Source organism: Theropithecus gelada, chromosome 14 (assembly GCF_003255815.1).
Source record: "Theropithecus gelada isolate Dixy chromosome 14, Tgel_1.0, whole genome shotgun sequence".
In the NCBI taxonomy this organism is placed as follows: Eukaryota; Metazoa; Chordata; class Mammalia; order Primates; family Cercopithecidae; genus Theropithecus; species Theropithecus gelada.
The window spans coordinates 94,705,696-94,716,218 of NC_037682.1; the positions used below are offsets into that span (position 1 = coordinate 94,705,696).

At 40.0% G+C, this 10,523-nt stretch overlaps 1 protein-coding gene across 2 annotated transcripts; it reads right to left on the reverse strand.

Annotated features, from left to right (window-relative positions):
• Window positions 1–1,829: 1,829 nt before the first annotated feature.
• On the reverse strand, window positions 1,830–10,523 carry MMP1 (matrix metallopeptidase 1). 2 transcript variants are annotated; one of them, XM_025358434.1, is made up of 10 exons: window positions 10,389–10,523; window positions 9,543–9,746; window positions 9,301–9,449; window positions 8,949–9,074; window positions 7,736–7,891; window positions 7,458–7,575; window positions 4,903–5,036; window positions 3,247–3,409; window positions 2,617–2,720; window positions 1,830–2,435 (listed from the first exon to the last, which is right to left on the reverse strand). In XM_025358434.1, exons 2-10 carry the CDS (start codon window positions 9,692–9,694, stop codon window positions 2,326–2,328), a joined length of 1,212 nt encoding a protein of 403 aa, XP_025214219.1. In that variant the 5' UTR covers window positions 9,695–9,746; window positions 10,389–10,523; the 3' UTR covers window positions 1,830–2,325. The 2 variants fall into 2 exon arrangements, with proteins under 2 accessions (XP_025214219.1, XP_025214218.1); XM_025358433.1 differs by having other exon boundaries at window positions 9,543–9,787; window positions 10,278–10,523.

Genomic DNA, 10,523 nt, shown 5'->3' on the forward strand with positions numbered 1-10,523 from the left:
TATGTGTTTCTTTGATTTTTGATGATACTTAATGCCCAGGTCCAATAAGTCTTTTGGTTAGTAACCTATTTCCTACCATGACTAGGATCTGAGCTATGCTGAGACCTGATCTTAGTCATTTGCTGAAAATAATGAGCAGAGGCAAGAGCAATTTGGGAGGAGGGCAAGCATTATCTTGTGAGGTTTTTGTCTCAAATGAGGTCCTTATCAATTCTCCATGCAAGCGTAGATTCTGCTCCTCTGGCAAGAGGGAGGTACTACTTCTACCTTTGTAGAGCTTGCTTCTGCCTATGTAAAGCTACTTGCAAGACTCCTGTGTACATAAACTTTCCTCCCAAATTAGTCATCATAAACTAGTGATTATCTTGACAATCACTTCCAAATATAAAATCTTATATTTTATGTTATACTTAGCAAATAATATTATTAGTATAACATTATAATATATTAGCAAATAAAAGTTGTATATATGTTTAGAGACAGAATCTCACTCTGTAGTAGATTATATTAGCAAATAAAAGTTGTATATATATTTAGAGACAGAATCTCACTCTGTAGACCAGGCTGGAGTGCAGTGGTGATATGGTTTGTCTCTGTGTCCCTATGCAAATCTTGTGCGGAATGGTAATTCCTCAGTGTTGGAGGAGGGACCTGGTGGGAGGTAATTGAATCATGGGAGTGGATTTCCCCTTTGCTGTTCTTGTGATAGTGAGTGAGTTCTCACAAGATCTAGTTGTTTGAAAGTGTGTAGCACTTCCCCCTGCTCTCTGTCTTCCTCTTGCTCCAGCCATGTAGGACATGCCGGCTTCTCTTTCACCTTCTGTCATGATTATGTTTCCTGAGGCCTCCCCAGCCATGCTCCCTGTACAGCATGTGAAACCATGAGCCAATTAAACTTATTTTCTTTATAAATTACCCAGTCTGAGGTAATTCTGTATAGCAACGTCAGAACGGACTAATAAAGTGGTGGGATTATGACTCACTGCAGCCTCCAACTCCTGGGCTCAAGTGATCCTCCCATCTCAGCCCTCTGAGTAGCTGGGACTACAGGTGTGTACCACTATACCCAGCTATTTTCAAAATTTCTTTTGTAGAGGTGGAGCCTTACTATGTTGCCCAGGCTGGTCTCGAACTCCTAGGCTCAAGCAATCGTCCTATCTCAGCCACTCAAAATACTAGGATTATAGGTGTGAACCACCATGGCCAGCCTAAAATTTGATTTCCTACTTAAGCAAAGTCTACTGAGGTTTGTGTAACTATTTAAAGCAGTTATCTCCAGCAATTCAGCTTGTTCTGTCTTGTGGCAACTCTCTCATGATGTACTTCTACAACCACCACAGAAGGACAGAAGGAGTAGACTACTAGAGAAATTTCCACCCGCAATTAAATGTTCCAGTCTGAAAATGATGTTTTTCACTTCTTCACTCAACCCACTGGTTAGAAGTAGTCAGATGCCCCACTGCCCACCACCCAACTCTGCAAGCAGTTGGACTGTGGGAAAATGGAACCCTCCCATATGTTCGGAAGAGAGAAAATGACATACGCCTAGAATGCTCTACCATGATGTCACTGATTTTCTCTAAAACCGCTTTTGGAATCCATACATGGGACAAGGGAAATGGATTCCCCTCCCTCACCCCAGTTTATGTAGTATAAATTCCATGTGAATAGAGAATATTTGAGATTTTTGTATATCCTAATTTTGTATATCCTAATTTCCCACATGAATTTTTTTTAATATTGTCTACTTCTCATTTCAAATTTGAAAAGCAGTCTCTGTAAGTGTGACTGTGTCATCAGAAAATAACTAATAAATATCATAGAAAGTATATAAAAGAGTAGAAACAAGGTTGACTTTATTTCAAACATAAAACTCTTTATTTTGTGTAAGAAGAGTTATCCCTTGCCTATCCAGGGTGACACTAGTGACTGCACATGTGTTCTTGAGCTGCTTTTCCTCCAGTGAAGACTCATGTCTCCTGTCTCTTTCTGTCTTGAAAAGATATGTTTGTCACTGAAGCTGCTCTCTGGGATCAAGGTCAGAGTTGTATACTCTGGAAAAGATCTTTGCAACTCTGGCCTATATGAATCCATAAGCCACGAACTTGACTTTTCATACCTACCATTTGTGGAACTAAATTATATCAGTACAAAAAGGGCTACATTCTAAATTGTAAAAAAATATGCAAAATGATATATAAATAAGATTATATTCTGTGTATCAGTGATTCTAGAAGTTAAAAATGAGTGAAAAAATAGACAGTTCTTCAGGAAAACACCTCCTTTGGACTCACATAATGTATTTGCCATTCAAATTAGTAGGGTTCAATTTTTTCTGCAGTTGAACCAGCTATTAGCTTTCTGGAGAGTCAAAATTCTCTTCGTTTTAGGATCAAATTTGTATTGCCTTGTTCCATGGAAGAAATAGAAAAATCCTAGAAACAAAACAAAAGAGACTTACTACATTATACAAGTAGTTTCTAGGTTTAACTTGAATTCTTGAGAAACCAATTCATTTGTGAGTGCAGATCTTTTTGGCATTTGTTGTTCCAACTAACAATAATGATGTTATTGCTATGGCAATGAAATGGAGGAAATACATGCATATTTGCTTACCATCTTTCATGAAAACTGCATCAACTTTGTTGCCAATTCCAGGAAAGTCATGTGCTATCATTTTGGGATAACCTGGGTCCATAGATCGTTTATATTCATCATACCTGGTCAGAAAAGAGTTAAGAGTGTCAGACCTTTTGCTAAACATGTACACTCTCAAAATCATTACAGAAAATACACCATGAGGAATTTAACCAGAATATTTCATTTTATAGATCATTCGTGAAATGGGGAGTAGATGGGGTAAGGTGGAATGTTGGGTGAACTAAAAGGCCTTTAAGGCCCCTCTGAAATCCAACATCGAATTCTCCAGTAGGTTCTATGCTATGTCCTATTGAGGTAACATACTATGGAAGATAAGTAACTTTTGGCCAAAGAAGCTCTGTTAAGATGAATGCCCTCAATTCTACATCCTTTTAAAATTCATCCCCCTACATTCTCTGGATTCCCAGTACAGGCATTGTGTGATGACTATTGGTCAACAGACTAAATAGATGATAGATTGGCACCAGCCATTTGCAGAAAAGGATGCTGGCCAAGGCCGTTTGAGACTCACTTTGAAATGGGGTGTTCTAGAACTTTTTATGTAGAAAGAACTGAGGCCCTAACATTCTCCGCACTTAAACTTACCTCCAGCATTTATTAGCAACAAAGAAGTAGGTTTTTCCAGTGTTTTCCTCAGAAAGAGCAGCATCGATATGCTTCACAGTTCTAGGGAAGCCAAAGGAGCTATAGATGTCCTTGGGGTATCCAGGTAGCACATTCTGCCCCTGAACAGCCCAGTACTTATTCCCTGCCAATCAAGAAACAGTGATGAAAACACTTGCCTACGACTTCACTAGGCAGTAAGTTAATTTCTAGGTAAGTTCTTAGTTTCACATGCTAGTGCAGTGCCCTGGCTGCAGATTAGAATCATCTAGGGAGATTTTTGAAAATACTGATGCCAGGACCCTATCCCAGACCAATTAAATGTGTCTATCTTTTGAAGCTTCTTAGTTGATTCTAATCTGCAGCAAGCTTTGAGAATGACTCATTTATGGGGTTGGGGGCTTCTTTTAAAAGTCAGATGTTCAAATGACTAAAGAGTTAATTATGCCACCTTGGTGATAGAAACTTCATTTCTGCAGGTTTGCTCATGGACTGTGGAAGTTCAAACAATTTGTATAATAAAGGGCAGAGTGCTGTAGTGACTCACAACCTATAAGGATTTGCAATCCTGGATTCAAATCACTGCATTTGGCTAGAAGACAGTTCCAAATACTTGAATTAATGCTGTGTCCAGTTTCCGTGTTTATACTCAGTAAGCCCCTCATCACATAAAGCTGGTCTCATATACTAAAGCCAAGATTTCTCTTATTGTACACACGTGCTATTTACTCCTCATGAAAGAGGAATGTGAAACTTTCTGTCTCTAACATCCCTTTAATTTCATAATTTAAAGGCTAGAAATTCTGTTTCAAAGTGTTTGGCCCACCTGACCTGCATTTAATTCTTTGCCTTGAGTGTATGGCTGAGTCAAATGTCTTACTCATTGTACTATGCTAAACACATGTTTGTAAAAATACTTGTGCATGACACAGTGTCTTCAAAGTCCAGGAGCTGATCATTGGATTGTGTTTCATTCTGACAGAATCAAAGAAGTTTCTCCCAATCAATTCACAGTATTCAGAACTTCTCATAATTTGATGTGCATATGAATTGCCCACGAAATTTGTTAAAATTCAGATTCTATCAAAGAAGATCTGAACCAGGACCTGAGATTCTGAATTTGTAACAGACTGTCAGGTGATGCCAATGCTGCTGGTCTGAGGACCACACTCTTACAGCAGGGCTGTGGCATCCCCTATCTTAACTGCCTACTGGGAGCCTCTCCCCTTCTCAAGAGGGTAGTTTGTATTGAAATAGAGTCTAGGAAATCATACCAACAAAATCTTTCTATTCCATCCTCTGTAGGATTGGCCCAAGTCTCGATTTTTACTTTGAGTATTCCCAGGAATATGAAGGGGGTTTTAAATACGTAGTTCGTGCAGAAAACATTTTTGTAAATCTAGATTCATTAAAAAGGCCAGAACATTCTTTCTGCAGTCATTTGCCTTTTGTTTAAAATGACTCCAAAATGCACTATGCACTGTTTAGTTAAGTTGATGGACTTCCATTGATTTGGTTGGTGAGACTGAGATTTTCAAAAGTCCCTGGAGAGAATGTAGCTAGTACCCTTATATCTCAGCCCCAAAGGGAATAAAAAATTGATTTATTAAAACAGTGAAAAATAATTAGAAGGATTACCTTTGAAAAACCGGACTTCATCTCTGTCGGCAAATTCGTAAGCAGCTTGAAGCCCTTTTGGCAGTTGTGGCCAGAAAACAGAGATGAAATTGAGCTCAACTTCCTGGTAGAAGGGATTTGTGCGCATGTAGAATCTGATTAGAAAAAAAGAAAGAAAAGTTTCCATCTAATTTCTGGTAATCTCTGGCAGACATCCAGCTCCAGCTCCTTCTTATTGCTGGCACTAGAGGTGTGCCGGTAAATGTTTAACATTCAGCTCCCCAAAGGACGGTTGGTTTATAGCATTTGCTGATTTCACTAGGTTGAAATACTCCCATTATGATGAATTTCACGAGTCTCAGTGGAGCACCGTTGTACAGCATACAAATAAAATAGGCACAAGTAACTTTAAGAACATAAACAAGTAGAAAAATGCAGTAAAATTATGACAAAGAGATGAGTTTAAATTATTTTATTACCTTTTAATGTAATTTAATTTTGTTTATATAATTTAAGTTTTATCTATTTATTTTTTATTTATTTACTTTTTTGAGACAGAGTCTCACTCTGTTGCCCAGGCTGGAGTGCGGTGGTATAATCTTGGCTCACTGCAACCTCTGCCTCCCAGGTTCAAGGATTCTCCTGCCTCAGCCTCCTGAGTAGCTGGGATTACAGGTGCAGGCCAACACTCCCAGCTAATTTTTGTACTTTTAATAGAGACAGGGTTTCACCGTGTTGGCCAGGCTGGTCTTGAACTCCTGACCTCAAATGATTCCCCCACTTCGGCCTCCCAAAGTGCTGCGATTACAAGTGTGAGCCACTGCACCTGGCCTATAATTTAATTTTTAATAATGGCTATGGTTCACAGTTAACATGCAAAATTCTTCAAAATTTAACAGTCAGCTTTGGTGAGCCATTAGGGATCGACTGTGCCCATTACCAGCTGGACCATGACTCTAATATCCTATATTTAGTGATTACTTACAACACACCAGGCCCAGTCCTTACATCAGACCTTATCACAAGGACACTACAAGAGAGTATTTGAGGATGAGAAATTGAGGTCAGGGAGACTAAGGGAGGTGTCTAAGGCCACCCAGCTGGTAAGAGGCTAAGGTTGATTTTTAAACTGAGGTCTGGCAGCCACTTCCTTTGTTGTCCCTTGGTTAGTAGTACTTACACAAAGTGGATTATAGAGTTTATAGGGACCAGGGTAACAGCACAGCATGGACTGTCATGCGGGCTGACACAGAAGAGCTCCAGATTCCAGGCCACAGGGAAGCCTATGGCTTTGGCTGTCAGAAACCTGACTTCTAGGTCCCATCCTGCCTCTGCCTGGCTGTGATGCCTTAGGCAAATCAGTTACTATCTCTATCTCTAGCATTTCATGTCTCCCCGACGTGGCGACATTTAAATGATCTCTGTGTCCTTTCAATTCTGGCAAATTCTCAAATTGGTCCCCTTCCATCTAGTACTATTTGGTTTGATAGGTGTGTCCTGCTGTACTGAGAGGTTTCCTTTAAAACCATCTGTTTTCTTAACTTGTCCCAGCATTGAACCACACCCTGTATAGTTTACCTCCAGCCTTATCTTTTACACTTAAAAACTAAAGAGTGAGCAGAAAGAATTATGAGCCAGTGCCCAGAATTCTAGGAGAGATGCGACTACAGAGTAGTAAAACAGTGCCACAGCACTTGAAAGGCTGCAGAGAACCAGTCTTTCAGACCACCCTGAATTTCTATGTGTTGATCTTTCTGTGGACTACATCATTCACCAAATGCAGTGTGCAATAATACACCAAAAGAGTGTGTTATTTTGCCTGATCCTTTAGGAATCACTATGGTACAGACAGCAGGCCTCCTCCTTGCATGTGAGATGACCCCAACCTTTTTGAGTCCACATGCTGCAGAGGAAGTACTGGGATTCTTCTCTGAAGTGGGAAGCACCACATTACCCCTATCTGTCCCAGGAGGGATTACATCAGTTCTTGGAGACTTTCCCAGCATTGGCTCTGTCCCATCTCTTCTTCTCTGGGCCTCCAGGGGGCAACAGAGACCCTTCAAGAAAATAGGCTTTGGGAGGGCCATTTTTCCAGGCTGGCACGGGAGATAATTAAAGGATGGCTATGCAACCCTTATCAGCGAGACGTTGCTATGGAAAGGACCACTTTCTCCTAAGAAAGTCCTATGATACTTATCATGATAAAGAGTCGCATAATGAAAAGAGACCTAAGTAGGGGACAGAAGACCAATAACTGCTCTGCTACCAATGAGTTCTATGCCCCTAAAAGATCTCTTTCCTTCTCTCTGACTTACTTTGCTGATCTGTAAAACAAGATCATACATACTGATTTTCTAAATCAACTCTATTTTCTGAGGATCAGATAACCTAATACATGTAGAAAAACAAAGTTGTTACAAGTACATTATGTTGTACAAATGCATGCAGTTGTTACCATATAATTATAGATGTAAATCAGTGTGAAATAAGTAACATGTGAAGCATAATCGTTAACCATAGTAGTGAATGTTGTTATTATTACAAATGCAGATCACAAAGAAGAGCTGACATCTTACCTGTCTTTAAAGAACATCACTTCTCCCCGAATCGTCGTTATAGCATCAAAGGTTAGCTTACTGTCACACACTTTTGGGGTTTGTGGGCCGGTGGGCTGGACAGGATTTTGGGAACCTCCTAAGGAAAACAAAATACCTGCAGTTAGTTTTGCCTAGTGTTAGAAAACCACATAAACAATGAAGACAGCTTCTTCAAGGATATCGCTAATGACTGTTTTATCTGAAATAGGTATAAAGACCACCAGGCCCTTGTCGGTAATGCTTTTCTCCATACTCACCATATATGGCTTGGATGCCATCAATGTCATCCTGAGCTAGCTGAACATCACCACTGAAGGTGTAGCTGGGATACATCAAAGCCCCAATATCAGTAGAATGAGCGAGTCCAAGAGAATGGCCGAGTTCATGAGCCGCAACACGATATAAATTGTACTCTAAAAAGGCCAATACATCCATTTGTAATTATTTGAAATGTATTCAGTTTTGAGGCATTTAACTAATGAATAATTTACAACTACAAGGAAGAATGCTCCTATTTTATCAGTGACTTTTTGAAATATGTGTATGTATATCTTTTTTCCGAAGGCAGAAGGCATGCGTTTATTAACAATGAAGAGACAGGTTAAAATCTAAACTCTATGATTACACTGATACAATTAAAAGACAAATTCAGCTGACTGAAAGCCCACCACGGATTAGTCAATATTATCAATGATTAAATGACACGTATTATTTTGCAGAGAAGCAATAAAGTTCTATTAACTTTAAATATTTTTCTTTTTCTTTTCTTTTTTTTTTTGAGATGGATTCTTGCTCTGTCACCCAGGCTAGAGTGCAGTGGTGCAGTCTCGGCTCACTGCAACCTCCTCCTTCTGAGTTCAAGTGATTCTCCTGCCTCAGCCTCCTGAATAGCTGAGATGACAGGCATGTGCCACCATGACTGTCGAATTTTTATATTTTTAGTAGAGACGGGGTTTTACCATGTTGGTCAGACTGGTCTCGAACTCCTGACCTTGTGACCTTCCTGCCTCGGCCTCCCAAATCACTGGGATTATAGGCATGAGCCACTGCGCCCAGCCTAACATTTAATATATTTCTTATTTACAAAACTGATAAATGTTGACTGCTGGAAATTTTGGAAAATACACAAAGCCTTCATTTTCTTTAATTTCCACGTAAGTTTATGACCACTGTTAAATTTTGCTGTTTTCTTCTAATTAAAAGGATTTAATGTTGATGCCCACAAGTAAAACATCAAAGTTTTCAACAGTTTCTTAATAAAAATTTTAGAGTGGCCTAGTCGTCACTGTTAAGATGTTGTTAGCCGGCAGAAAAGATCTTTCACTTTTCTAAATAGATCACTGATTTTCTGAGTGGTAATAGAAAAATATATACTTCTACGAATGATTCTTTCAACTAAATCAACCAGTATTACAATGAAACATGAAAGGGAGGGGGGAGAATTGAGAGAGGCAAATTTGATTGACTTACCTCTGAAATTGTTGGTCCACCTTTCGTCTTCATCAAAATGCGCATCCCCCCCAATACCTGGGCCTGGTTGAAAAGCATGAGCAAGATTTCCTCCAGGGCCATCAAAGGGAGAATTGTCCCGATGATCTGAAAGAAACAGAATTCAGTGAAGTTTCCTTGTGGTTCTTACGGAAGCTAAGCCAGCAGGGCAAGCATTAGCTTTGTTAAGAGGCCAATAGACTTCCATCAAATGTGATGCAGTTTCCCTCTTTGAGCCCATAAAATCAACATTCCTCTTAAACAAGCAATTCCAGCTGCACAGCTACGAGATTTAAGGGCAAGGTGAGGTTAAGGTTCTACAAGAAGAACTTACCTCCCCTGACAAAAGATATCATTATGTCTGCTTGACCCTCAGAGACCTTGGTGAATGTCAGAGGTGTGACGTTGCTCCAGAGTTGAAAGGCTTTCTCAATGGCCTGGTCCACAGCTGCTCTTGGCAAATCTGGCGTGTAATTTTCAATCCTTAGAATGAAACAAGATAGAGACACATTGGACATGACTTCTTACCACTATCGTGGGAAATAGCTCTCTCACTCTGGCCCTCCATCTGCCTACCTGTAGGTCAGATGCGTTTGCTCCCAGCGAGGGTTCCCCTCCGTGAGGACAAACTGAGCCACATCAGGCACTCCACATCTAGGCTGCTTCATCACCTTCAGGGTTTCAGCATCTGGTTTCCCAGTCACTTTCAGCCCAAAGAATTCCTGCATTTGCTTCAATTTTTCAACCACTGGGCCACTGTTTCTCTGCTTTTCAACTTGTCTCCCATCATTCTTCAGGTTGTAGTATTTTTCCAGGTATTTCTGAAGAAAGAAAATTGTCAAAACACGGCATGGAAAATCTTTCTCATTATTCTAAAAATTGATGGCGTTAAGTTTTAGCCAGAACAGAGAACTGCTTCTAAAGCTTGTGTTTAGATTTCGCAGTTGCTTTTATCCTTATTTTTGGTGAGAAATGAGATTTCAGAGTAGAAATGTTCCTACTATTAATTACTGTGAAGTAAGAACTTCATAGCAGAGCAACTTTTATAGAGCAAGATTTGCATACTGTTACAAGTCTACAATTTGTGGAGAGAGGTTTGGATGCTCTTCCTTTAGTTCACTCTCACCTCCAACTGGAAAAGGAGAGCCTATGCATGGCTAGATACGTTTTTGGGGGAGGGTGCTGTTTCTAGCAAAAAAAAAAAAAAAAATCTCTTTATAGGAAATCTATCCTTAAAAAACTCTATTATATTACTGCAGAAAAATACAAACTAAAGATTTGCATTATTGTCAGATGCAATGCAGCATTTACCTGGACTAAGTCCACATCTTGCTCTTGTGTTTCGAGAGTCGCTGGGAAGCCGTGAGACACCACACCCCAGAACAGCAGCAGCAGCAGTGGAGGAAAGCTGTGCATACTGGCCCTTGTCTTCTTTCTCAGCCCAAGGTAAGTGATGACTTCTCAGCTTCCTGCTGCTTCAATATCCCAGCTAGGAAGCTCCCTCTGTATATATAGAGTCCTTGCCTTTCTAGAAAGCCGGAGGCTATGTGACTCATG

What these genes read in the sequence shown, in the direction of transcription:
- MMP1 (XM_025358433.1), bottom strand. Translation starts at nt 10,382, where the DNA reads ATGCACAGCTTTCCTCCACTGCTGCTGCTGCTGTTCTGGGGTGTGGTG. An exon ending in GATATCTTTTGTCAGGGGAG is followed by an intron (nt 9,075 to 9,300) that starts GTAAGTTCTTCT and finishes TGTTTCTTTCAG; the next exon opens with ATCATCGGGACAATTCTCCC. An exon ending in GTGATGTTCTTTAAAGACAG is followed by an intron (nt 5,037 to 7,457) that starts GTAAGATGTCAG and finishes TTTTCTAATCAG; the next exon opens with ATTCTACATGCGCACAAATC.